The 26,543-nt window shown below is 47.0% G+C and overlaps 1 protein-coding gene across 1 annotated transcript in view; it reads left to right on the forward strand.

The window, feature by feature from the left end:
• Dnah7 (dynein axonemal heavy chain 7) overlaps positions 1-26,543 on the forward strand; it is a 195,148-nt gene that overhangs the window by 33,082 nt on the left and 135,523 nt on the right. Inside the window, exons 13-19 of the mRNA XM_013353465.2 lie at positions 2,408-2,680; positions 3,727-3,854; positions 5,972-6,050; positions 8,080-8,304; positions 11,022-11,168; positions 12,932-13,617; positions 15,243-15,429. Coding sequence (XP_013208919.1) covers positions 2,408-2,680; positions 3,727-3,854; positions 5,972-6,050; positions 8,080-8,304; positions 11,022-11,168; positions 12,932-13,617; positions 15,243-15,429 — 1,725 coding nt within the window. The remainder of the gene's footprint in view (positions 1-2,407; positions 2,681-3,726; positions 3,855-5,971; positions 6,051-8,079; positions 8,305-11,021; positions 11,169-12,931; positions 13,618-15,242; positions 15,430-26,543) is intronic.

Consider the following 26,543-nt stretch of genomic DNA (forward strand, 5'->3'; position numbering starts at 1 on the left):
AGAATTTTTTTTTGTCTTTACACATATTAATTCTTTTTCGTCCTGATTTAAGAATTTCACTGCCTGTGTTCTTGACCTGTGTGATTCTGCTGCTGGTGAAATTCTGCCCACGGTGGTTAATTCCTTTGGGTCTTTCCCTTAGTTACCGTGCGGTAGAGATAAGAACTTGTGAAGTTTTTGTGGCTGTTGTTTAAGCTGGCTTCTTAGGAATTCTGCAATCGTCTGAAAGCTCTGGAAGGCTCAGCTTTGACTGAATTATTTTTGACCTAATGACCAAGTCGGAGAAGAGAATTCCGGCCATGGACTGTTAAGACACCTCTTTCCCTCTCACAGGCAGAGGACGGACATCTTCCTCGCTCTTCCATCCCAGTCAAGGATTCGCTCTCCTTTTAGTGTTGTCGTGGTCCTGAGAGTCCTCATTCTTTAATGGCCTGTGCGGTGTGAACACTGGACCCTGCTTTGCTCTGCGCAGAGGCTTTGTCTTCTGGTGTCAGAGCCTGCCTCCTTGCTGGGGAGTCAGAGCCTAGCTCAACCACAAAGATGACCGAAGCCTGCAGGCAGCTGCACACCTGTGCCTTTTCTGAATGGAGTTTCCCCCATCTTGGCCCCCATAGACTCTTTTATTCAACATAGTTAATCAGATAAGAATGACCAAGCTCTAAATACTGATTATAATGATCCAAATGAATTCTGTTGCTATGACTTTATGATTGTAAGCCACGACCCCTCCCTTCCTGGGGTCTCAGGTGAAGAGGATACATGGGGAGTTTAAATTAGAATGAAAGTATATAATTTAGGCTTTTCCAAAAGAGTGATATTTGCTCTGACATCAGATTGTGAGATATAAGGACTTCCATGGGGGCACGGTATGCGGAGCAATGGCTTTGTCAACCTTACTTGGTGACATTTTAAAGATAAAAATTCTGGGGTTCACCATGATCACTACCCTTAGATGTCTCTAGGCGATTTGGGGACCAGTCTGATCTGAAAATAAGCTGTGAGAGTACCTGGAATAAAATAACCACACAGAGTCTCAGTGACCTTTGGCAGTAAATGCCGAAGCAGATTCATGTTGATCTTCCGTATCCTATTCGATAGGAATGGAACATAGATTAAAGCACACTTTTATTTCCCAGGGAAGGCAAGCCTGGTGTGGGCGAATGCACCGCAAGTCAAGCTCATAACTGTCTCATGATCTAATTTGATGTCTTTGAACACCCAAGGTATCATGCAGAATATCATTTTCCTTAACTCTCAATGGGTGCTAATTAAATTTAATATTAGAAACTTTCTAAGGTGCTTCTCGAGTCTGAGAATCCAATTATGCCTAGAAAGATAGCTCCATTTCAGACCTTAGATAAGCTGCTAAGGGTGTGCGAGCCATTCTCAATGAGTAGTAATGACCTTTACACAAGGAGCCATAAATCCACACTGCACACAGCTCGTCGTGTGGACCCCAGTATCCTAAAAGCTGTTCTGTAGAAGAGACAACACCAAGTGTCAGCCGAGTCCAGGAATGAGGGTCCTGTAGAGGCAGCAGCCTTTGGTAGTGTGTCCCTGCCAGCCCTCTGGCTTAAGCCAGATGGAGCTCCTGAAGTGCCCACAAGGGGGCGTAGTAGGCAGATAGTCACTGGAGTTGTAAATCAGGGCTGTCAATTTCAACATCAGAGAACACCCACCACAGACTGTGATTTCTGTTCATACCAGTTTAAAATCCCTCCCTCCAGATGTCAGATCCAAGAGTGACCGTGCACATAGGAACCGCCTTAATGCTCGCATCTCATTTGCAAGGGGAAGGGGTCAAGCCATTGAGATTGACATGCTCATTTAAAATTGTTGTCTCACACACCCTTGCCCGGTGTTACCCTAGCTGTGGCAGCAGGCTCAGAGCTCGGTGACCAAAGATCAGCATCAATGGTCACTAGCAAGTGGCCATCCTCCTCTCTGCCACGTGGGCAGGTTCTGCCGCCGTGGAGCGCAAAGATGGGACCCACGGAGCATTTGACTTTTAAACGTGCATGCAGCCCAAGGCCAGCCTTAGAGCTAGCGCAGCTACTTGTGGGCTTTGCTGTTAGGTGTCCTAGGTCTTATTTTGCACCTACTCTCAAATGGCCATCCTCTCAACCATGCTGAAAAGAAAACACAAACAGCCTTTAAGAAAAATGAAAAGTACAGAGAATCAGTCTGTCTGTCTGTCTGTCTGTCTGTCTGTCTGTCTGTCTCTCTCTCTCTCTCTCTCTCTAGCACTCTTTGGGTTAGACTGAATGCATCTCTATAGATTAGGGACTAGTAAATCACAGATATTTACAAATGAAGACAATAGTAAGACAGACACTTTCACGGAGATAACAGGGCTAGTTTAACTACAGACACTTGAAGTGACATTGTGTCCTCCTCCTCCGGTTAGGAAAGCAAATCCAAGCCGACAACCCTGAAGCCCATAATTCTGAGCGAGATTGTCGAAGCTCACAAAGAGAAGATTAAGGAGGTGGTGCTGAGAGAGAGCGTGGCGCCCACCGAGCACCTCAAATTGTACGACAAGTACCAGTTCTTGGTCACCAAGAAAGCTGAGCAGGACGTGGACCAGTTCCTGGCCCAGAATCAGAGTTACGAGAAACTGATCGAGGAGATCCGCAAGTACCAAAAGCTGGTCGAAGAGATTCAGTACACGTCTCGAAAGGTGAACGGCCCTGTCCTGGGCGACTCCCCCTGAATCAAACGGTCTCTATTAACGTCTAACGTTAGAACCCACAGTGAAAACCGCAGAGCTGGCGACATACACCTGCATGGTGAAAGTCTCAGTGAGGATGGCCGGGACACACGGTTCTTGTGCCGGAATGCCTGAGCCGCCAGCCCCACACATGGCCCTATGTCCTATGCTGCACCTCCTCCCATTTCCCAGAACCTGTCTTTTTGCGTGTTGACAAGTCATTTAGAAGCTACAGCACTGATACCAAAAGGTGCTTGCTTCCATTACTAAGGATGCTAGGAATTTCAACAATCCTCTCTTAGCCTTTTTTTTTTTAATCAAAAACATTCTTCAAATTCTCTACCATGCCCATGTACTATTTTTCAAAACAGAACAAAGTATTTGAAACCCATCTTGCTGCTGAATGTAATGCTACACACCTTTAATGCCAGCACTCAGCAGGCCGAGGGCCACAATTTGTGGTCAGATAGTCCGGACTATAGTGCAAGACACTGTCAAAAAACAAACAAAAGAAAACAGAACAAAGTGAAAATGAATGAAGTCAATTCTTATCTGCTTAGCAAGAGCCTAGTTTCTTAAGCTGTTAGAATCTATTTTTCTTCTTCGGGGTTCCGAGATCACAAACCTCCAGCCTATTTATCTCCTTACGAGATAGCTGTAAAATACAAAGAGCAGGGGATAGGTAGCAGAAACTCCCCCATCCCCACGTGTGACTTTGCTGATGTCTTCTGTTGTTTGTTTTTGAGACCAGGCTGGCCTGGAATTCACTATATAGTCCAGGCTGGCCTCAACACTCCGTGTTAGAATTCTGCCTCTCAAGTGCATGAGATCACAGGCCTGAACCAGCATGCCTGGTTCAGTGACTCAAAAACAAAAACAAAAATCCCCAAACTCAAAACTTAACCTCATTACATTGCACACACAAATCCGTGTCCAGAGAATGGAAGACTGAAGAGGTTTTTTTTTTACTTATTCTTCTTCCTGTCGGTGTGCACTAAGTCTTTATCCCCTTGCAGACGGTTCGTTTGGGGATGTTTGAGATGCATTGTGAGGAGCTGATCAGAGCTCTGGTGAAGCGCGCGGACATTATCTGTGGGAGACTGATAGCGAAGATGTTCCGAGACCACCAGGAGGTGAACACGAGGTACGGAATGCGTCACAGCGATCCAAAAAGAGAGGATTATGCTAATCTTACCTCTACACGGAGTGATGTTTTGCGATGCGATTGTCAGTATGGTTTCCTTCACAAATGCGCCTAGCAATTTACCTATGTACCGTAGCCTTTAAAACACACTTTCATCCTTCTGTGCAAGTCAGGTGGGCGTTCGCTTCGTATTTGAAAATGTATGTAATCCATATATAAGTTAGTTTTCAAAGTAAATTTATTTACAGTGGATATCAAGGCGTTGCCTAATTATCATTACTCTTCAAGGCTTTGACAAGTCGTTACCGTGACAACTTGTTGGCTAGCCAGGGTTCGGGGCGTAGGAAAGCTGGCTGGTCTAACCTCAGAGAGTAGCAGTGAGTGGAAAGCCAAAGGCCTGCTTTCTAAGTCAAGAAGCACAGTTAGCGTGGCTGGTCCACAAGCAGAGGGCCTCGTTTCTCATGTGACAAGGTGGAGAACAGAAATAACCAGGACTTTCCCTGTCTGGCCTTGGAGGGCAGGATCTCACTAGGTCCCCCGCTGGCCTGCAGACCGCAATGATCCCACACACTCACCTCTCAGTATCCCGGTAGGATTGCAGATATGAGTCACACGCCTGCCTCAGAATGTTCCTTCCCACTCTGGTATCAGAGGAAGACAAGATCATTAGAAATTGGGTAGAAGCCCGAAGGCAGCTTCGTTCACCGAGCCTGTGTGTGCTATACACGGGGCAAGGCTTAGGTTATGAATGAGATAGGCGGAGAAAAGTTACGGTGCAGACAAGGAAACAAAACCCAAACCAGCGCATTGCACTAGAGCGTAGTAAGAACCCCACTCTGCCTCGAGAGTGGGGGGGAGGGCGGGGACACAAAATGCTTTCTCCGTGTGGTGCTGGAGAAGAGGAGACAGCAAGGGAGGTTACAAGGACAAGAGGAGTAGCGGTTTCCTTTTAAGGGTGCATCTGCCAGGACAGCGGCGTGGGCAGAGAATCCCAGGTAGACAGGCAGTCTTCAAGGAACTTGAGGCAAGTAGTGGGTAGCAAGGGTAAAGCGGGGTGAGGGCTGGGGACAGAGGCGCCAGTGAAGAGGCTGGGATTTGTGGGGCCTCTCGGGCAAGCGCACTGTATCTTCTGTGTGAGGCACTGTCCCTTCTAGAAGTACTGAAGATGGTGGGAATGTTTCCCGAAGGAGGATTTGGCACTTCCCTTTTATTATTGCTCCGCCCCCTTCTTAGAGCCCCTCTGCCCTCCTGGCCTCTCTCCTTCCTCCACCTTGTGTTTAGTTAGGTTAGACTCACTGGGTATGCAGAGGGCACAACAGAGGGGTGCAGGAGCCCTGGGCCGGGGTCCCTCAGCCTCACCACAAAGGTCTCCACAGCATGCTCACATCTGTCTGCCTAGCGGTTGCTCTCCATGGCCTCTTCTCTGTAGCCCCTCGGGCACACACCTGTCCTCCTCTGCTGATTCTGCCGCTGAGGGCTGCAAACATTCAAACCGCTCATCCATCTTCCAGCCGCCTTCCGCTCAGCATGGTCCCCGCTCTTCCTTCCTTCCCCAGCCTCTTTTTGTGAAGGTTTCTTTTTTTTTCCTTCCTTGAGTCCCTTACCTCTGAAGCTTTTTCTTTCTTTCTTCCCAACTCCAAGTTTCTCCAATATTTTTGTCGTCCACTGGGAAATACTGGTGTGTGCTGGGCTGGTTGTTTCCCGGCAACAGGCCTGTTTGTGTTTGTTTGGTTTGTTTTTGTTTGTGGTTTTAGCTATTCCCCGTAAGTAGAGCTAATTACTCCCTCCCCTTTTACCACCTCAGTGGGTTGAGCAGGGGAACAGCTCCTTAAAGGAACCGTCTCTGCTATCAGACTGTGAGCTGTGTGGGGGTCATTATAAAATCTCATCCATTTTTACATCTCGGTCATTTACTACCGTCGCGTGGACTCTGACAACTGATTGTCAAATTTATACCGAGCAAATAAGCAAGCGAGCACCAATTTGTATTAAGTCCTTAGATGTCATACGGATAAATCACAATCTGCTTTTCATGCAGCAGGGCATTAAATACTGTGTGCTGAAGTGACATTAACCCGCACGTTTGTTTGTAAGATGGACTTTGCCTGCTGTTTCAGATTGTGCGATGAGTTTGAGAAGATCGCCGAGAAAGCGCTGAGCACGCCTCCCAACACAGCAGAGCTGATGGAGATGAAGGTACCACTGATGCGGCGGGGTCACGGCGGGGTCACGGCGGGGTCACGGCGGGGTCACTTCGGGGTCGCTGGCCGCATCAGAACCGGCACCAGGGCACAGAGAAGCAGGTCACCGCGAAGGCTCAGACAGAGGCTTCCAGTCATCAGGATGTGTTAAATGTTTCAGCACAAGCCTGCAGTCTGGCCTCTCCGGGTGTTCCTCTTGGCCACCGTGTGGTCACGCTATTGGATCACCTGTTAGAGGAGGCTCAGTTTGCTCAGCCGGCCCTCAGTCGAGCTGACGGGTGTAAATATTCTTTGTCGATGGATTCCGCTCCGTGGGTCTCTCGATCTCCAGCAGGTCCCCACGCAGGTCCCTCTCCCCTCCCGGCCCACAGACACGCAAGCACACGGTTAGAGGCGCTTTTCTGCCGCTGTCACGTTAGCTAACATCTCACTGACCAAAGCCGGTCGGTCAGTGTGAGGGGCCGCCAGAGGGCGTAGCTGCCGAAAGTCTCAGCTCAACCAGGCAGCTGCCTGCCAGGACGTTCTCGTGTTTGTAAATAGCACCGTGCTGGCAGGCATTGCCCAGGACTGGTCAGGGTAACCTGAGATGCCCGTGTGCATCCACTCGTTTTAATCAACAGCTAACAGACTTCAAGGGGACACTTGTGTGCTGTGCTCCTTGTCCTCAGTCATGAAGGAATTCTTCGGTTGGTAATGGGGACAGACAACCTCTGTGTCACGTTTTCCAATCTTTAACAAAATTAGCAAACAAGATTCACTGCTTTGTATTTAACTATTTCTGCCCTTTAAACAGTTTATTCCAATAAGAGCAAACCAGTTCGTAAATTTAGTCAACACAAAAATTAGTCATTTACTGCAAATAAGGAGAAATATAAAACTAGTTATTGGGCTCTGTAGAACACCGATTGGCTAAATTTAAAAATACATATTGTGACTAGACATTAATTACGTGTGAAAACTTTAGTTTCTAAGTCAGTCTATTGTTGCGTGTGGGGATGTTGCTGGTTTTGTGTTTTTATTTTACAGCCGTATGGTCTAGACTCATTCTGAGATCCCTACTACTCAGTCAGCATTTTCTCCCATGCAAGCAAGGTAGTTTTGTGGCAAACTTCGACTAGATACAATCTTTTCTCCTTCAGTTGTTTTGGGCAATTGTCTTGAGCCCAGATGGTCCCGCGGGATCTGACTTCAGTTTAAAACCATTTTTCCTGGCACTGGGGAGATTGGCTCAGCTGTTAGGAATGGAGAGGGCCTGGGGCTTGCTACCCAGGTCGTGGGTAACTCCAACTCCAAATTATCAGAGGTTCTTTTCTGGCCTCTCTGGGCACCCATACTCATGTGACTTTGATGTCCCCCGACGTCCATGCAGATAGATGATTAAAAATAAGAGTAGCAAGCCCTCTAGAGTGGTGCTCGCCCTGTCACAGCCTTGGCAGCCATTCAGACCCACACACAAGCGCCCTCTTGCCATGGGGGCCACATGCTCCCTCTGCTTGGCCCTCCTCATCTGCCACACCCCATCGCCTCTTCCACGTGTGTTTGTGGAGAGTCACTGTCCACATCTGGCTGCCGCAGAACTCCATGACATGCTGCAAGCAGCAACGGGCCCTCTCGCTGGAGCACTGGCCATGCCAAGAGTCTGCCTCTTCCCTTGTTCGACTAGCCACCACCTCTCTCATCAGCTAGCAAACTCCACGAGGGGAAAAGCCAGGCCGACTGCATGGGCCTTCGTTGCTAGCACCTGGCCAATGTGTCGGGCATATTCCTAGTGCCCCAAAGCACGGTACTAAAAGAATAAATGAAATAACTCACCTGGTGCCCGCTTTTATTTTCCAGGGATACACAGCATCCTCATGGGTCTTCCGTTGTTTTTTGTTTTTTAAATGTGTTGTTAAATATTTTTTCATATTTTTTTCCTTCCCTTGTCTTAGTGAAGGGGGGTTTGGGATGGTCGAGACGTAAACTGTGCTAAGGTCCCCAGTTCGGGGCCATGGTTCTGATGTGCCTGTGTGTTTTTCCTGCAGGCTCACATTCAGAAGGTGGAGTCCACCGACATGGTGGAGCTGGCCCAGAGACTGGTGGATTCTAAAAACTGCCTGGCCTTCCTCATTGAGTGCATCAACTTCTCCCCTGCGGACATCCGGCTGAACAACAGCGTTTTCCAGTGGTACGCTAGGATGGGAGAGATTTTCGACGAGCACAGGAAGATCATCAAAGACAAGACGGAACAGTACCAAGAAGGCCTTAAGGTTGGCGTCGCAGACTTGTTAGGTTGCTCTCGTTCTCGGGGCAGGTTTGGGTTTTCACTCTGGATACAGCAGCACAGACGCCTTTGTTACGCAGGCGCACACTGTAGCTTTCCCCGTAGTGGCGGTAGGCGAGTGTACGCGTATCCGATCTTTTCTAACTAATGACTCAGGGGTGAGTCAACGGGGCACTGGTTGATGTGGGATCAGGCCTTGATTTTTAGGGGCAGAATGGAGAAAATGTTGGGAAATGCTGCTCCCAAGTGGCCATTAATAAAACAGTGTTTCTTTCAGGCAGTTTATGGTACTAACTTTAGGGTTTTCCGCTTGCTTGGTTTTGCTTATTTTTGATTGCTTTCATGCACCGACGTCAAGATCCCCTTCTGACACACTTCCTTACAGTTCCTGGTCACTCTGGCTCTCCTAAACACAGCCCTGCCGGGACATTTTTCCCCGGGAGAAGGGTTGTGGTGTTCTCTACCTATTGTCGAGCCCCCTTTCCTGCCTTTTGGGACCCTCCTGATCTTGCTAACTCCAAGAACCTTCTAGTTCTCGGCTCTGTGCGTCTCTCGTGTCCTGTGTCCTCTCTGCACCTTGTAGTACACGGCCCTGATTCACAACTGTCCCAGGTGATTTTCTGGGACACCTTCTAGAACTCAGGTAGAGTCTCCATCGCTCTTTAACACCTGGCCACCAGATTAATGACCCCAGTCACTTTTATTCCTTTCCGGGGCTGTCTGCCACTAGATGGTCAGCTCCAAGTGAGAATTTCATTTTTATTTTTTTCTCTGTCTATATCTCTCTGGCTAGCCCAGGGTCTAGCACAGTGTCTCAGCCCATCTTGTGCTTCTGTAAGAGAAGACTTGAGAAGGGGTAATTTATAAAGCACGGGCGTTTATGGCTTACATTTCTGGTGGCTGGCAAGTCCAAATTCAAGAGAGTAGCGTCTAGTCTACTGAAGGCCTCATTCTGTATCATCCCTTGGCTGTAAGGAGAGGCGAGAGATTACGGGGCACATCTGTAAGAAAGAGAAAAGCAGAGAGGAAAGGAGGGAGAGGAAGTGGCCAGACCCATCCCTGTCCTAGGAGCCCCCCTTGTCGTAAGTCACGTCCATGACAGCAGAAAGTACTGCATACATGCGCCAGCAGCCTTCGGCCCTGCACACTCTTAGGGCTCCATTCCTTGCCGTGTTTCTTTCCAATGTATGAGCATAGAACCCATTCAAACCACAGCTTTCAGAGGGCTGTGAGCATTCCATAGATTTTTATGAATGAATTACCTAAACTTTCAGTTTCGTTTTATGGAAGAAGCCAAAACTCTTCAGGTTGGCCTAGGTCAGCCAGTTCAGCTGTTCTTCGAGCACAAGCTACCTGGTTTTCTGCCACACCAAAGAAGATTTAGTTCACAGATTAAGTCACTTGGAGTCCCCTTCATTGCTTTAAAATTGTGCGTTGTTAAACTGTTGCTACTATTTCTCTCTTATGACCAGGCTGGTCCCAACATTATGAATGTGGAAACCATGAAAATGAATATTAGATACTTAAATCGACCCTTAGAAAATTCCGAGGTGGCCCAGAATTATCCATACTTAATTTTTGAAGTGTCCTATTTCAAAACTCTACACATATTGGAATGGAGAGATGGCTCAGTGGTTAAGAGCACTGGCTGCTCTTCCAGAGGACCTGGGTTCAATTCCCAGCAAACACATAGTGTCTCAAACCATCTATAGAGGGATCTGATGCTCTCGTCTTCAGGCATAAAGTGATACATACAGATAGAACACATATAAATAAAATAAATAAATCTTTTTTAAAAAGAAGAAATAATAAAGAACCACCATTTAAGGAGACATCTACACCTATTATGGCTGTGGTCTTCTTATTTTCCTTTGCCCTTAAATTCTTAAGTCAGAACAAAGAATTTACTGGGAAACAAGAGAAAAGAGGACAGAAACCAATCTAAGCTCTATGAAATAGAAAAAAAAAAGATCCTAGTTTTGAGTAACCTAGATTTGACTTTTAGATATTTCATTAATAGATATTTTTAGAATCATTTAATCCGGGACAGGTTGCCAATGACAGTTTTATATTAAGTGCTTTTCGTGAATCACACACAGCTGTTTATGTTAGGATATTAAAATATTAATATTTCGCACCTGGCTTTATTAGCTTCACACATTTCTTGTCATAGGCGCTCATGGGAAACAACAATAACCTTGGGATACCTTGGTTCCGCGTTGCTAAATGAAGAGCCGTCTTGGAAACAGCATAATTAAAGAAGTTTGGTTTTCCACAGATGCTATGAAAATGACATAGCGATTTGCCGAGCCCTTACAGAAACATCTTTCATCTGGTCCCATCCTTTTTCTTATACATTTTTCAAATGCTCAGTCATTTGTTTGCACCCTTTTTTCAGCATACTAAAGAATATACTTTTAACACATTTTTTTTTTTTAATGAACCAGACTTCCTTACATTGTTTAGGGCCAACTTATAAACTAGGGAACAAGAGGAATTTTTAGCGAGTTTTCTTTAAATTAATCTTTTTGTGTGCACTTTAGATCCCAGTCGTCTTTTAGGTTATCTTTCTTTGTACCTTGTCACGAGAAATGCAACAACAACAACAATTTTTGATGAGCTTTTCAAATACTTAAAATTTCCCTTGATGCGCCGGGGTCTTCGTTTTGGCAGAGTAATAAGCATGCCCATTGTTTTGCTTAGCTGCGGTGTGAGCGGTTTGTGGAGGAGCTGGAGAGCTACGCTAAACAAGCGGAAGAATTCCAGACGTTCGGGGACCTGCAGGACGTGCAGCGGTACCTGAAAAAGGCGCAGGTGCTGAACGGCAAGCTGGATGCAGCAGCAGACAAGGTACAGCGAAGGTCTCCGGAGGATGGAACAGGCCAATGGCAGAGCAGCGAGTTTGTATTGAGTATTCGCTCTTAAGCAGACCGAGCCAGGCATGGTGGTACACGCCCACTCTCAAGGACTTGAGAACCCGAGGTAGCGGGATGGCAAGTCTGAAGCCAGCCGAGGTTACAAAGTGCGACACTCTTAAAAAAAAAAAAAAAAAAAAAAAGATAAAACAGTTGAATTACACGGAGCAAGAGAATAATAGAAGCAATCCAGATTTCCAGCCGCGCTCTGAGGAGACACAGCAGGGCCGTTCGCAGTGATTTGTGGTCCTCAGCTTTATTTTAAAGATAGGGTTGTCTCTGCCAGTTTGCCGCGCTTAGTCCTCCGCATCACAGCTCCACCGCAATCGGTGAGAGAAGCGTGCGCATGATAGCGTTTGATTGCTGCTTAGCGTTTTTTTGTACTCAGAGGCCTGCTTACAGTGTGCAGCTGTCGTCAAACCGGACCCGTTACTGTCTCTCGCTGAGCCGCTGCCTCAGGTCTAGCTTTCTTAGACAAACCTGGAAGAGGAAAGCTATATCCTTTGCTGTGTATAATACAACCTCCATTATGTTTTGTGACGAAAACCAACTGCACTGTTCTTACATGAAACGGCCTGAATGTCTGCTTAGGTAACTCAGTAGTTTATAGTCACCTCATCACACAAAGGCAGAAATAAGCTTTTAAGTTGGTTTATAACTGGGCTCACTGGAATTCTAAGTCACCTGGTTAATGGATGCGTGCCACGGCCCCTTTCCGGTTGTGTAGCTTGTGCAGCCCGTGTCTCCCCGCACGGTCCATGACTAGCTAAGAGAAAATGCTCCCGCCGCCTCTTCCTGTTCATCCCGCGCTGCGGTCTGCATCCTTGTGCACGTGTGCACACATAACGTTACATACGTGTTACATGGCTATGGTTCTGCAATAGTCCTCCTACTGACTTTAAGTTATTGTCCAAGGAGTGCTTTGTACTGCCGCCTCCATGTGTCTTTTCCGAGCCGAGTCAGGAACTCTGAGGAATCGGACCCTCCGTCTCTTTGCCACAGCATCTAACACAGTGATGTTCTCATTCAAAGAACTTAGAGTCTTTAGTGGATGATGCCCGATCCTCATTATGTCTTACTGGGTGAAATTCCCTTCTATTTGTAAATTTACTTGGCTGTTAGGCGAAGGTAATAAACCATTGCCCAGAAACATGATCACAAATAAATAAAAGAAATGGTACCCAGTCTTTGCAAATATAAATCATTGAATTTATAACATAAATTAATCCCGAGGGAATGTGCTAAGTGTATAAACCAGATGCGGAAAGATATATAGCGTGGCAGAATTGAGAGAGTCAAGTCTGTAGCAGCAGTGCATCAAATCGTGGTTACCAGGGAGCAGGGGTGGAGACGAAATTTCAGGGAAATGGAGAAATTTGTTGGATCGATTTACAACATGGTGTGGTAGTCATATTTAATAGCCACGTATTTATATATTGAAAATTGCTGAGAGAGTAGCTTCTCGGGGTGAGGTAATGCACACACTCATTACTCTGAGTTACTCATCTCAGAATGCGTGCATATGTACTCCATAAATACACACAGGCTCTCAGTTTTAAAAGAAAATAAGCAAGAACCAGGTTCACGCTCAGTCCTTTACAAGCACTGAGTTCACCGTTAGGGCGCAGGGGGCGCCGTTATTAACATTTTAAACACCACTCGCTCTCAGAATCACTTACTCGACGCCCGTCTTTCCAGATTGAGCAGTTTAATGCCGAGGAGGAGGCGTTTGGCTGGATCCCATCTGTTTATCCTCAACGGAAAAAGATCCAAGACGGCCTGAACCCTTATCTCCGTCTCTACGAAACTGCCGTGGAGTTTAGTACCAAGCACAGGGGGTGGACCGAAGGACCCTATCACAAGGTGAACCCAGACCAGGTCGAGGCCGATGTTGGGAATTACTGGAGAGGGCTCTATAAGCTGGAGAAGGCCTTCCACGATTCTCCAAACGCACTGGCCATGACCAAGAAAGTAAGGACAAGAGTGGAAGAATTCAAACAGTACATTCCTCTCATCCAGGTGATCTGTAACCCTGGCCTGCGCCCCAGGCACTGGGAGGCCATGTCCGCCATTGTTGGCTACCCCCTGCAGCCGGCCGATGACTCTACTGTCTTCTCCTTCATAGACATGAATCTGGAACCATTCTTAGACAGGTTTGAAGGCATTAGCGAAGCAGCCAGCAAAGAATACTCTCTTGAAAAGGCCATGGATAAGATGATCACTGAATGGGACACAATGGAATTTGTCATTCATCCCTACAGAGAGAGTGGGACGTTTATTTTGTCGTCGGTTGATGAAATTCAGATGCTGCTGGATGACCACATTGTCAAAACACAGACTATGCGGGGATCGCCATTCATCAAGCCGTACGAGAAGCAAATGAGGTAAAATAATATGACGTTAGCCAAGTCACGTGCGTTCAACCTAAAGTTCTTCTGGGGACTAATTCTACACTTTGCATTTAATATTTTTAGATTTATTATTTCATTTATAGTTTTGTGTGTGAGAGAGAGAGAGAGAAAGACACAGAGAGAGAGAGGGAGGGAGGGAGGGAGGGAGGGAGGTGTCTAGGTATCTGTGGAAGCCAGAAGAGGGTGTAGGATCCTGTGGAGTTCATTGTAAGGGTTCATTGTAAGGGTTCATAGTTTTTGAAAGAGGTTTGGATCCTTTTAGACAACATTCAGATACTCATTTTTATTGTCAACACATTGATCTTCCTTTTTATTTTTTAACTCTAAGAAGTAATTTTGTGACCAAGCATAGTTTAGAGAGAGCACAATGTAACATTTCCCAAATTTGGAAACAGATCCCCGGAGACCCCTATGCATGGCAGCTAAACCAGGAGTTCTTAAAAGAAGATAGCTAAATACATTGAATTCTTACTCTTTCCCCCTGACCCCCCCCGTTTTCATACTTTTTTTGGAAGATGTATTAAACAGTTTTTATTTTACCTTAAGAAACAGACAACCCCGTCAGATAACTGACACCATCAGTTATGCGTTTGACCAGTAGGGGAAGCTGACTGGACGGTTTCCGCCTCCGCTCTCACCTGAGAGATGGTCAGAAGCTCTGTGGTCGGCTCTTCTCCTTCCAGGCTGTAGAGCTAGATCCTTTTTGGAGGAACTGGGTGGGATATCATCATCTAGTGGAAATGTTTTCCTACATCATAAAGGGATTAGAGAAAAGAAAATAACGCCGGAAGGAAGCAGAGGCAGCCCTGTCTCCTCAAGTAAAACAGCTGCCCAGGTCACAGACAAGCGCTTGGGGGGGGGGTTTGAAAAGACGTTTGAAAGCACCTGGTAACCGGGATAACTGTTTCCATGTCTTTGTTTTAATAACTGAAAATTATGGATTCTCTCTGATAAATGGGTAAGGCATTAATATACCAAAGAAGCTATTTCCTTCCAAGTCTCTCACTGACTAATAAGGCATGCTTCCTTGTTTGGTTTCTCTGGCAGCCTTTGCACGTGTGGGCTCTGTCTTTGTCCGCTAGGAGAACTGGCACCTGCCTCCTAACCTCGCCCCCAGCATTTGTTAAGGAAATGCTTTGCCTGGGGTTATTGCAAAGATGGATACAAATGCAGGGAAGTTTTAAAACTGTGGCTTTAGAAGCGTTAATTTTGGAGTAATTGTGATATTTACACATAAAAGAACTTTGGTTATTAAGTTTTCGATATTTAGAGGTGAGCTGAGATCCCACTGTAATTTAAATATTGCCTCTTCCTCTTGCGTGCCACCTTGTGTTTAGGGGAATGTGGATCTTGTGACCCCAAGTTCTGTCTCAGTTACTAGTTATAAGCCTAACTGATGATGCAATTATCCTGGAAGCAGGCTTTATTTAAAAAACATCCTGGCGATTTGAATGCAGCCAGAGAAGTAGAACCGAGTGTAACGATGTCACGCGTGGGGGCCGGCAGGCCAGCTCCGGGTTTGCACTGCTGTCTGAGCCCCTGCCTGGCTGGCCGCCCTGAAAGTCGCTGTGTTTGTCCCCACTGTGCTTGTCCCGCAGAGAGTGGGAGGGCAAGCTCCTGCTGCTTCAGGAGATCCTGGACGAGTGGCTGAAGGTGCAGGCCACCTGGCTGTACCTGGAGCCCATCTTCAGCTCTCCTGACATCATGTCGCAGATGCCAGAGGAAGGCCGGCGCTTCACCGCCGTGGACAAGACCTGGAGAGACGTGATGAAGACCGTGGTGCAAGTAGGTCAGATTCTCTGAAGCGGGATGGTGGGCCAGAAGCCAGACGACTTTTGTTTGCCCCGTGAGGGCTGGAGAGCTGGTTCAGCGGTTAAGAGCACTGGCTATTCTTCCAGGGCACCCGGGTTCAATCCCAACACCCACAGGGCAGCTCACAAGTGTCTGTAACTATAGGTCCAAGGGATTCAACACCCTCACACAGAGATAAATGCAGGCACAACACCAATGGACATGAAATAAAAATAAGCTTTAAAAAATAGACATGAATAGTTACCATTTTTAATAAGCCATTACTTGCCCCAATACACATTCTCTTCACCTATTATTTTACAATTCCCAGGAGAAAAAGATGTGAAAATCAAAAATAGATATTTTGTCCTGATTCATCTTGGAGGCTTACACTGTACTGAGTTTACTCAGTGGCCTTTGTTTGTTGGCATGGTTTCATATTGGGGCTCTGGTAAGAAGCCAGCACCCTCTCTGGATGCTACGTCTGTTCTGACCCTGTCTCCATGCTCTGGCCTCTAAGGCACTGTGACGGGAAATGACCAGCAAACATGCCTGGCACTCAGGCAGGAGCATCTCTCCTAAGGAGTTTAAAAAAATAAAAAAATGCAAGGAGAAGTCCATCCAAAGAGTCTAACAAATGCAGACAAAACACAGTGAAGTCATAAGACACAGTGAAGAGAGGCGAGCTTGAGCCAAGGAGGGATTTATAAAGCGCAGTCACACTAAAGAACATGGCGTGCAAGATTCATTTACAAGGCTGCTGGCGTTGTTATTGCGAGAACACAAGCTTCTCCTTTGATATTTTAATCAAATACCCTGTAAGGTAGAGGGATCGCATCTAAAATGTCCTAACCTGAAATAACAATATGTGCGTATTTATTATTTAAATACAAAGTTACTGTTTTTTACAAAGTTATCCTGTAGTCCTAAATACTATCATTTATCAATGGCAGTTATATATTTCACAGGACACTACCAGAAAGATGGACATGGATTTGTTCTGTAGGCTTGCTTCACTTTTGTAATAAATCAAATATGTACAAACCAAGCTGTAAAATTAATCACAGTGTAATTAATTCCACACTTAACAGAGCTATTAGTGAGTTACTGTGTAGCACTGAGTCATTTCTAATGTAGTTTGAAAGTATAATCTGTCATATAGCTTACCACAATGAAAAGCACTTACAATGTGTATTAATTTTGTTAAGAAATGGTTAATTAGAATTTTTATTGTTTCCCCAAATTTAAGGTAGATATTTCTATTCATCTCCCTGGCATAATTTAAATATATATAATTATATATATTTAATATATATTTTTTGATGCATAGTCTCACTTTGTAGTCCTCGCTGGCCTGGAACTTGTTGCCAGATTGGCCTCAAACTCACAGAGATTCATTTGTTCCTGTCTCCTGAGTGCTGGGATTAAAGGCATGCACCACCACTCCTGGAAAAAAAAATTTTTGATATTTGGTGAAAATATCCTTTGAAATCCTGTAGTATTAAGGAGTTTATACATTGTTCGGTGTCTAGGAAGGGAAGTTATAACGGCATCAGTGGAGAAAGACGGGATTGTTACGGCCATGTGCAACTCGAATAACCGAACAGCTCATGCACTAATTCCCAAACAGCTGGGTCCTGGGGTTGCTGCTGTTTGCTTTGGTGACACTAACATTTGCTGCATGACATCACTGTCTTCCCGAACTGCTTTGCGTGTTCTTGTTCTTAATGTTCGTATTCAGAGAAGCTCTTGTGCACACTCTCCCCACATTTTGAAGATAAGCACATGGCCACATCTGTCCAGGAACCTATTGAGACGGCCTGTGTGGCAGAAGCCCGTGGATTAAGGGCTTGGTGCAAGAGGTCCTAGGGGTCCTAAGAAGGCTTCTATGTGGTAGACTTTTCCAGAGGTTAAGAAGAGAACTTCCCTGCTATTGTTAGCATGCTGGGCTTGATTGACAGCTCAGTCTTTATCTGCATGAAGTCAGCATGTAACATTAAGTAATTTTAAGTGGGCTTTTTTTATTATATACATAACTCAAATACCTTCCTCATTCCAAGACCTTTGGTGTAGTTCTAGACACTTCATATGGGTTTTTCTTTATTAGCCCAGTTATTGTTTTGTTTTGTTTCTTGTTTTGGTTTTTAGAAACAGGGTTTCTATGTATAGCCCTGGCTGTCCTGGAACTAGTTCTGTAGACCAGGCTGGCCTCGGACCCACCTGCCTCTGCCTCCCAAGTTCTGGGATTAAAGATGTGTGCCACCACAGCCTGGCCCTAGCGCAGTTTTGTCTGTGAAGACTTGCCTGTTTCAGAACTTCAGGCTCATGTTCTGCTGGTGAAAACAGCCCGTGTAATCGGGGCCTCTTTCCCACTCTGACTAGTGCTGGGCTGAGGAGAGCAGGGAACTGGGAGAGGAAGCTGGGAAGAGATGCATGGTGTAAGGGCTGTTCCCCTTGTGGGCGGGTCAGAAGATGAACAGCCTCGCATCAAGGATGCTCATAGATTTCCATCTCCTTAAATACCCATCGTTTCTTCATGGTGAAAGCTTGGCCAGCCGTCTCCTTCTGACTATTTGAAGTACACACTTGTAGTAGGAGGGGTCGGGGCCCTTTGTTGGTTCCCGACAACTTAACCCGGAAATAATCACACAGAAACTGTAGTAATTAAATCACTTCTTGGCCCATTAGCTCTAGCTTCTTATTGGCTAACTCTTATATCTTAATGTAACCCATCTCCATTAATCTGTGTATCACCATGTGGCTGTGGCTTACTGGGTGAAGTTCCCAGCCTCTGTCTCCGACAGGGCTACACGGCTTCTCTCTGACTCCGCCCTTATTCCTCCCAGCATTCAGCTTAGTTTTACCCACCCAGCTCTATTCCCCTATAGTTCTGTTCCCCTATAGCTCTGTTCCCCTATAGCTCTGTTCCCCTATGGCTCTGTTACCCTATAGCTCTGTTCCCCTATGGCTCTGTTCCCCTATGGCTCTGTTCCCCTATGGCTCTGTTCCCCTATGGCTCTGTTGTAGGCCCAAAGCCGTTCCTTTATTTATCATTGGTATTCACAGCACACAGAGGGAAACCCCACATCACACAGTTTATCATCATCCATAATCCTATTGTTATTCAGCAGTGTACCCCAACCTTGGCTCCTCCTTGATCGCAATGCATTGCGCATTGGTCAGTGGTCCCCAAGCCCCCTCCTTCTCTCGTCTCACCTCCCACCTCCTGACTCCTCAGCTTCTGGAAGCTACCCGTCCAATCCTGACTTGTACATGGCCAGCCTCTTGAGGATTCCATACACAAGTGAGATCACTCAGTGCCTGTGTTTGTGGGCCTGGTTCCCAACACAACATCATGTGTGTTGTCTCAGACAATGAGATCTCAGTTCAGCGATGCGCATGTTCAGTTTCTCGCCCTTCGTGGCTGTACAAGGTGCGCAAGCGTGGAAATGTCTGTTCGACGTGCTGATTTCAGCGTTGGATGTGTTCCTAGTAGGGCTGCTGGATCACGTTGCAATATACTGTAATAGCGCTTGCCTGGGAGCGAGGGGAGAACCTGTTGGATTTGGCCAAATGTGTTGATGTGGACGCAATTCTTAGAGACTCTGGTTTCAGTGGGCTAGTCAAAGAGGCATGAGTGGTTCCGTCAACCAAACAACCTCTATCTATGTCTTATTTCAGTGAGATGAAATGGTAGAAGAATCTTTGCTTTATATCGGTTTATCTATAGACACTTATGCAATCTATGCCTGTACCCTTCAGCAGTGAACGGTGTTGCCCCACCTGAGAGCTGCCTTTCAGAACAGTGGGAGGGGTCCCCGCAGTGTGCACAGCTGAGCTTATTAGTGTTTTTTACTTTTTAGACCTTATTTGGAAAACAGACAGTGATGTGAATGGACGGGCATTCTAAACAAGCACTTAGTAAAAGATGCACCCTCAGGACATACATGTTGACTAGCTGACGTATTTTCTGAACGTCAGCTAGCATGTTCCCCTGTGCACAGTGATCTATGAAACAGAGTGATCACGGAGTACGTTCTCCAGCCTGGGGAGCTGTTGCCAATGCAGGTCAAGAGTGAACCTGAGCGCTTCTCACCCAGCGCATGCATGGTCCCACCATACAAAGAACACAGTCACAGTGGCAGGGGTGGGCCTCTGTAAAGGCCCACTCTTCAGTGTTGTTGATCACCCCAGCTTCCAATAGCAGGTGTAGCCCCATGTTCCTGAGAGGCCGCCCCACCTAGGAACCGGGTAGCTGTGAGGGTGGGAGCGAGCACACCGGCTCTCTTTTGGCGTGGGGAGGGGGGGTGATCTGTCTGCACCAGATAGATTTTTCTTCCCACACGCTGGGCTTCTCGGGGCTCTGTCATTCACTGGCACACTGACTAACTTACCCCTCTCCGTTCCTTTCCACACAACATTGCTTCTCCCGGGAACTCACATTATGGGGGAAATGAGGCAGCTGCCTGACACTCGCGAGATTTATAGGTCCTACTATGAGCACTGACCTTATCAAAAGCAGATGGTCGCAGACAAGTAGAGACACCCATTCATTCGCTGCACCGAGGGAAGACGACGGTGTGTGCCTTCTTAGCTCCAAATGTACGGTTTATGGCACAGGCAGTGCGAGCCTGGGAGTCGAGACATGAAAACAGGATCGCCACCTTTACCAATTCATTCAATAAGAACCAATCTGCTTCTAAGCTTTTGCCCTTTGCTGTCTTACTAGGTTGAGTACACAGAGTATCAGGGAGAGGCATCTGGGCAGGGCCACGTCAGCGGTCCACTCACTCAGTGGGAAATCTGGGCTGGCCGTGCCACGCCTTTGCCATTCTGTAGACAGACAACTCCGACTTTACCACTTTTAGTTTGAATAGCTCCCATCCTCCTCCCTCCCTTCCTCTTCCTCCTCCCCCTTCTCCTCTTCTCTCAGGTGTACTAATTCTTCCCTTGGGCTGTTGGATTGACAGAACCCTTTTCCTGGAATGTTCTGTCTAAACGTCTCCAGAGCAAGACCTTTGTATCTTGGAGATACATGATATTTTATTTTAAAATAAAATTGCCTTTTGGTTTTGATTCCTCGTGTCCCCTCCCTTCCTGTCTTCTTCTAACTTACTACAAGCATGCCTCAGAGATATCTCCGGCTCTGCTCCTGACTATTGCACAAAATATTGCAATAAGTCAGGTCATGAGTACGGCCAGTTTTTATTGGCATACATCAGTTAACTAAGCTAACGGTTTCATCGTGAGATCCTCACACGCGTGTGTAATGTGCTTGGGTCATAGCCCTCCTTCAGTTAACTAAGCTAACGGTTTCATCGTGAGATCCTCACACGCGTGTGTAATGTGCTTGGGTCATAGCCCTCCTTGTCCTCTCTCGTGCCCCTCCCGTGTCTGTGAGATCCTCACACGCGTGTGTAATGTCCTCCCGTGTCTGTTGATTTCTTTCTTCTTCTCAGCGGGTCCCACTTACATTTCCATGTGTTACTGAGGGGGATCACGGTGTTCTGGTGGTTTTAGTTTCCTAAACTAAAGCATATGAAAGTCACGCTTACCTCTGTAGTAGAATCTTATTCCACTGTAGACAAAAGCTAAGTCATGACATTTTCAGGGGGAAAAAAAAAAAAGGCAAGGGCGGAACCCGGAGATCATTGTGTTAAACAAAATAAGCTAGGCTCAGAAAGACAATTGCTTATGATTTTTTCTGCCTGTGACACGTGTGTGTGTGTGTGTGTGTGTGTGTGTGTGTGTGCGTGCATGAGAGGGGGGGAGTTCCTGAGAGGAGATAAGAAGAGAAGAGAAAATAAAGAAATCCTTGTGGCTTGGCAGCAGAAGGGAGGACTATCTGAGGAAGAAAGGGACCAGCAGAAGACGGTAGGAGGTACGGAAGAGGGGGAGGCATTAGAAAACAAATAATGACTTAAAATTACGAAAATGCCACCATAAAACCAATCACTTTGTATATTCACTAAAAAAAAATTAATTTAAAGAGGAACAGGAGTTTAAAAAGGATGTGTTGCAATTTGTGAAAAACAAGGAAATAGAAGGAAGGTATCTAGAGAGAAATGTATAAAGAAATCCTTGGCCACCAAGTGATGCTGGAGAGCTTCTGGCCCTGTGGGAACCCTCTGTGCTGGTGGAGCCTCCCCATGTTGATGGTAGCTGCCACTTGACGGGTGGTGGCTGCTGGAGGCAGCAGTGCTGGGCAGTTCTATGCTGCCGGGCAGTTCTATGCTGCCACGCACACGCTCCTCCCTAGCACACAGGGCCGCTTGCCTTGGCAGCGGGGCCTTTTACTTTTTTACCCACAGTATAGCTTTTAGAACTGGCATCTGTCATCTCAAACCTGTGCCTGCTTTTCCAGCTTACTTTACCCAACAGTGGAAGCCTTCTGTCTTGGGTTAGGAGCTACAGCCCCTGCATAGGGAGTGGGCTGCCCCTCCGGAAACCACGCTCTTTGCCCTTCTAATCTGTGTAAGGGTGACACTGTCAAGAAAGCGTTGTGACCTGCCACCTCCTCAGACTCTGGGTCTCTTGTTATCTCCACGTCTGATGCCTCCCGACTCAGGTTTGGAACTTAGTAAAGGTCACCTATCCAGGATGTGGGGCTTTTCTCCCAAGGACCTGCTAAGTCTCTTCTGTGGGGCGCCGATGTTTCTCTAACGACACTTAGGACAGCAACTCCTTTCTAGGTTTCTGTTCTTCCTGGCACTGAGTTGTAAGTGGAATCGCCATTTCTGTAGCTGTGTGTGCATGTTTATTCTGTACATTTGTGTGGGTGGTCTCACGAACATGCGTGTGCCCGTGCACGCGGAAGCCCGAGGTCAGCATCTCAGGCCACCCTTTAAAGACTGGAGCTTCTGAGACATCATCTCCCTCCGGCATAGCCTAGTACAGTGGGTCTGAACCCTGGTGCACGTAGAGCTAAATAAAGAGCCAAGACATGGAAGACGAGAGAAAGATGTATTGCTTTTTTTACCTGCCCCAGGCAAAGTGAGTGTGGCATTCACTTCCACTGCGGCTGTCTTCCCCAACAAAGCAGTCGTGGGGGGTTCTACTCAAGGCTCTACCCTTATTCATGGAGTCCTGGGCTAATTTCTTCCTAAGCATACTTCTTTGAGGAATAGATTCCCGAGCCTGCTGACCGCATCATAAAGTTCTGGCTGCAAACAATGGAAAGGAGGTTTTTGAAGGCACAATTCCTATAGGAGTCTCTCCCTGAAGGTCCCCGCTTTGCTTAGTCATGAACTCCGGCTGGCCAGTGAACCCCAGGGACCCTCCTCCTGCCTCTGCCTCCCCAGGCTTGGAATCGAGGTGCTTGTCGCTCATGACCGGCATTTTCACGTGGGTTCGGAGTGCTGAGCTCCATGCTTGCACGGTGTGGACTTTACTGAGGTCCCCGTGGCAGCTAGAACCTTTCCAGACTGTCTTACAATACAACCATCATCTACCTGTCAAAACTGCCCCTCCATCCTTGGGTTGTGGGATGGGTGGTGTGGTAGCAGGCATGAGCACATTAACTTTACTGTACCTCTCTTAGGTGAACAGAGGCACCGTCAAGAAACGTACCATTTTGAGAGGGATCTTTTTGTTTTCCCTTCTTAACAGTGAGCTTAAATATTAAGCGATCCGTGCTGTGGAAGCACCGTCACCTGGGCTGTGTTACTCCATTTAGAGAGCGCAGGCTGAGAAGATGTAGTATAATCCTCAAAGGTCCCAGGGTTTCTGGATGGTAAATAAGTACCTGTTTCAACTTAGAATCAGCTTCTCAGGAAGGGAGGTAGCCTGCTCTTTGTAGCTTAAATCTTGTCACTGGGCTTTTTTTTTTTTCCGTCATAGCTGTGGAAGTCTTGGATGACAAAAGACCATTTATATTGAAAACAGCCGTTTGTGGTGGCCACCCTCATCTGGTCCCCTGCTAGCGCTTCTGGGGAAACAGCACAACTTCTGCAGCACAGCGGCTGTTCCACCTGGTACTCCCAGGTCCCGGGGTCTTTGCTCACATCGCTGGTCACTCACATCGTTGGTCAAACTCTGCAGCCTTAATGTTTCCTCTGCAGCTTCCCCAGGGCTGTCCTTGTCTTAGGAGAAGGCTGTGGCAGCGGCTCCCTTCTTTCCAGACCATGGGGACCTCCTATGAAGGTTGGTTTTCCTGCTCCTGTGTCCACTGTGGTGGTATTTTTGATTTCCCTCTGGAACCTTGTCTTTGGATTCACAGTCTTACTAACTGTCACAGGACTCTTGGCCCTCAGCCTGTCCTGGCTTTCCAGCGGGTCTTCCTTGCATTCCCAGCTTTTGATTTAAAGTGGGAGACACCAACTTCATTTCCCTTCAGAAAACCATCGGAAGGTTATTAACTGGCCTAGTTTCAACATTGCTGTGTCTGGGGGAAGGGGAGCAGCGGGATCAATGAAGCTGCTGTGTGGTATGCTCTGCTCTGTGCCATACTGCCCAGCATGTCAGCACGGGAACAGAAGAGACCGGTGATCTCAGAGCCCCACAGCAGAGGTGATGATAAAGGTTAGAAACACCATGAGAATGACCGGCATGTGACACAGGGACAATAAGGGACCTCCTGCTACTGGAAGATGGCATTGACCCCGCACCTGGGTGGGTGCAGGGTCTTCCCAGAGTAGTGAGGGTGCGCGAGAGAACGCATTGAGAAGACAGCACATCAGTCATTATATTTCTTATTTATTCTGTTTATTCTGTGCTCCTTGCTGGCCACGGAGGCTCGGATCATTGTTTAGTTCACCGTGGTCACCAAGCCCAGAGAACTGGCTCACCCAAGGCAGGGACAGAGAGAGAGAGAGAGAGAGAGAGAGCGCTGTTGAAAAATCAGGACTGATCCTGGAATTATTGCTAGATTTCTGAGTTTATTGTGAATAAAACATCTGAAAATTCGATTTTAGGTAAGTGGTCCCTGGGATCGATATTAATCCCGGAAACCGTCCGGGTCTTCAAGATCACCCATTCCTGGCAGAATCAAGGTCCTAGAGTCAGAAGCGCCTTAGGGTTCTGTGCAGCCACACCCACTTCACTTCGCTGAGTGCCACAACTTTTAAGGGGTCCCTACTGTTTGTCCAGGGGTTTCAGCCGAGGAATGTAATCCTCCAGTTTACTGAAGGGTTGGAGTTAACTCCACTAAGCATATACACGTTTTATTTCCTGTAAAGCTCCTGGCGACAGAGATGAGAAATCTTTCTCCATTTGCCAGAAACAACAGCTTCAGGCTCCGCCATACCCTGGTCACTAGGTCTGGACCTGTCAATCAACTCAACAGTTCTCCTTTGAGATACTCAGACTGGTGGTGCTTATGAAGAAACACAGAGACACACACACACACACACACACACACACACACACATACACACGGGGGGGGGATAAACACGTGTTTCCTTAACCAACAATTATGAGAAGCATAAAGGATCAAAGAAAGTCATACCAAATTTTAAACTTCTCGTAACACCTTTGAAATCACTTTGCTGTTGCATCTAAGACCTCAGCTAAGATACCCTGGGCAGTCAGGCACCATGTGGAGTGCCCGGTGTTCTGAGTTCTCTACATCCTCAGGTCTAATGCAGCCTGCAAATAGTTAACCAATTGTCCGGGAAAGCCTGCTCCGTATGAGGGCTTCACGATAATGGCTACAAGGTGAAAGGTCTTCCAATGTTACCCTGAGTATTTTCTCTGGCAGGCCAGGTGGCTCAGTGGGCAAAGGCACCTCCTTCAAAGTGACCTGAGCTTGATCCCTAGGAGCCATGGGGTGGAAGGAGAGAACCAGCTTCCTCGGGTTGGGCTGTGATCTCTAAGTGCACACGGTGCTGGCTCCTTTTATGTCCACGTGACACCAGCTAGACTCCTCAGAGATCAGGGAGCCTCCTGGAGAAAATGCCGCCAGGAGCTAGGGCTCTCGGCACACCCGTGGGGCATTTTCTTAATTAGCGCCTGCTGGGAGAGGGCCCAGCCCCTTGTGGGTGGTGCCAGCTGTGGGCTGGTGATCCTGGATTGGCTAAGAAAGCAGGCCGAGCAAGCCACGAGGGTGGGGGGCTGGGGGCCAAGGCAGTAAACAGAGTGCCTCCGCAGCCTCTGCCTCAGTTCCTGCCTCCGGGTCCCTATTCTGCCTGAGTTCCTGTCCTGACTGCTTCCAGTGGTGAACAGTGCTGTGGAGGGATAAGCCAAGTTAACCCTTTCCTCCCCAGTTTGCTTTTGGTCATGGGGTTTCAGCACAGCAAGAATAATCTTAACTGAGACACACATTGCGCCATACATGTGCCCCCTCCCCAGAATAAATGAAATGTAATAAAAATATATTTCTTGAAGAACGATGTTATACAATGTTAACTTTAGAGCAATAAAATGGATATACCTCTCTTTATCCTCCTCCCCAGTCTCTCTCTCTTTCTCTCTCTCTCTCTCTCTCTCTCTCTCTCTCTCTCTCTCTCTCTCTCTCTCTCTCTGTTCTTTCTCTGCAGTTACGGGTAGGAGAAGGAAGGAAGTGTGGTTTTGTTTGTGTGTGGGGCTGTTGGCCTGTTGCTGCCCCACCAAGGCTGAGAACGAGTTCCCCTCCTCATTTTAAAACACAGAGATTAGACAAGTGATGTCAGCTAGCGCAGGCACGTGGGAGAAGAGGGCAGGGTTGAAATCAGCATTTTTCTCCGGGGGCCTTGGCTTTCTCCAAGTCTGTCTTCTCCGCGTCTGGCTCCTCACGGTGTGTCCAATGGCTGTCCAGCGGGTTTAGTCCACACGCAAACTCAAGCAGACGGTTTGGAAGTCTGTACCCGAATCAGAGCCTGATTTGAATATTCATTGAACAAAAATCTGTTATACTAAATGTTATGTTTATCTAAATTCTCGATATCTAAAGTACTTTCATATATCAGACCTAAAACAGTCAAGCTATGATGAACTGCCCGAGTTTCCACCAAATGATTACTGTCAGTTTGTGCAAGAAATGGTTCACTTTTGTTAGCAGTAAGTCCTTTTAGTTTTCAAACAAGAGAAGCACATTTTCTTCCAGCAGGTGGCGCCCTAAGAACACGATTTTGGATTTTAGAGACAGCCTAAGAATGCTAGTCGGCCCTGCGTGACTTGCACTTTTAAAAATT

Source organism: Microtus ochrogaster, unplaced genomic scaffold, assembly GCF_000317375.1.
Source record: "Microtus ochrogaster isolate Prairie Vole_2 unplaced genomic scaffold, MicOch1.0 UNK8, whole genome shotgun sequence".
NCBI lineage: Eukaryota > Metazoa > Chordata > Mammalia > Rodentia > Cricetidae > Microtus > Microtus ochrogaster.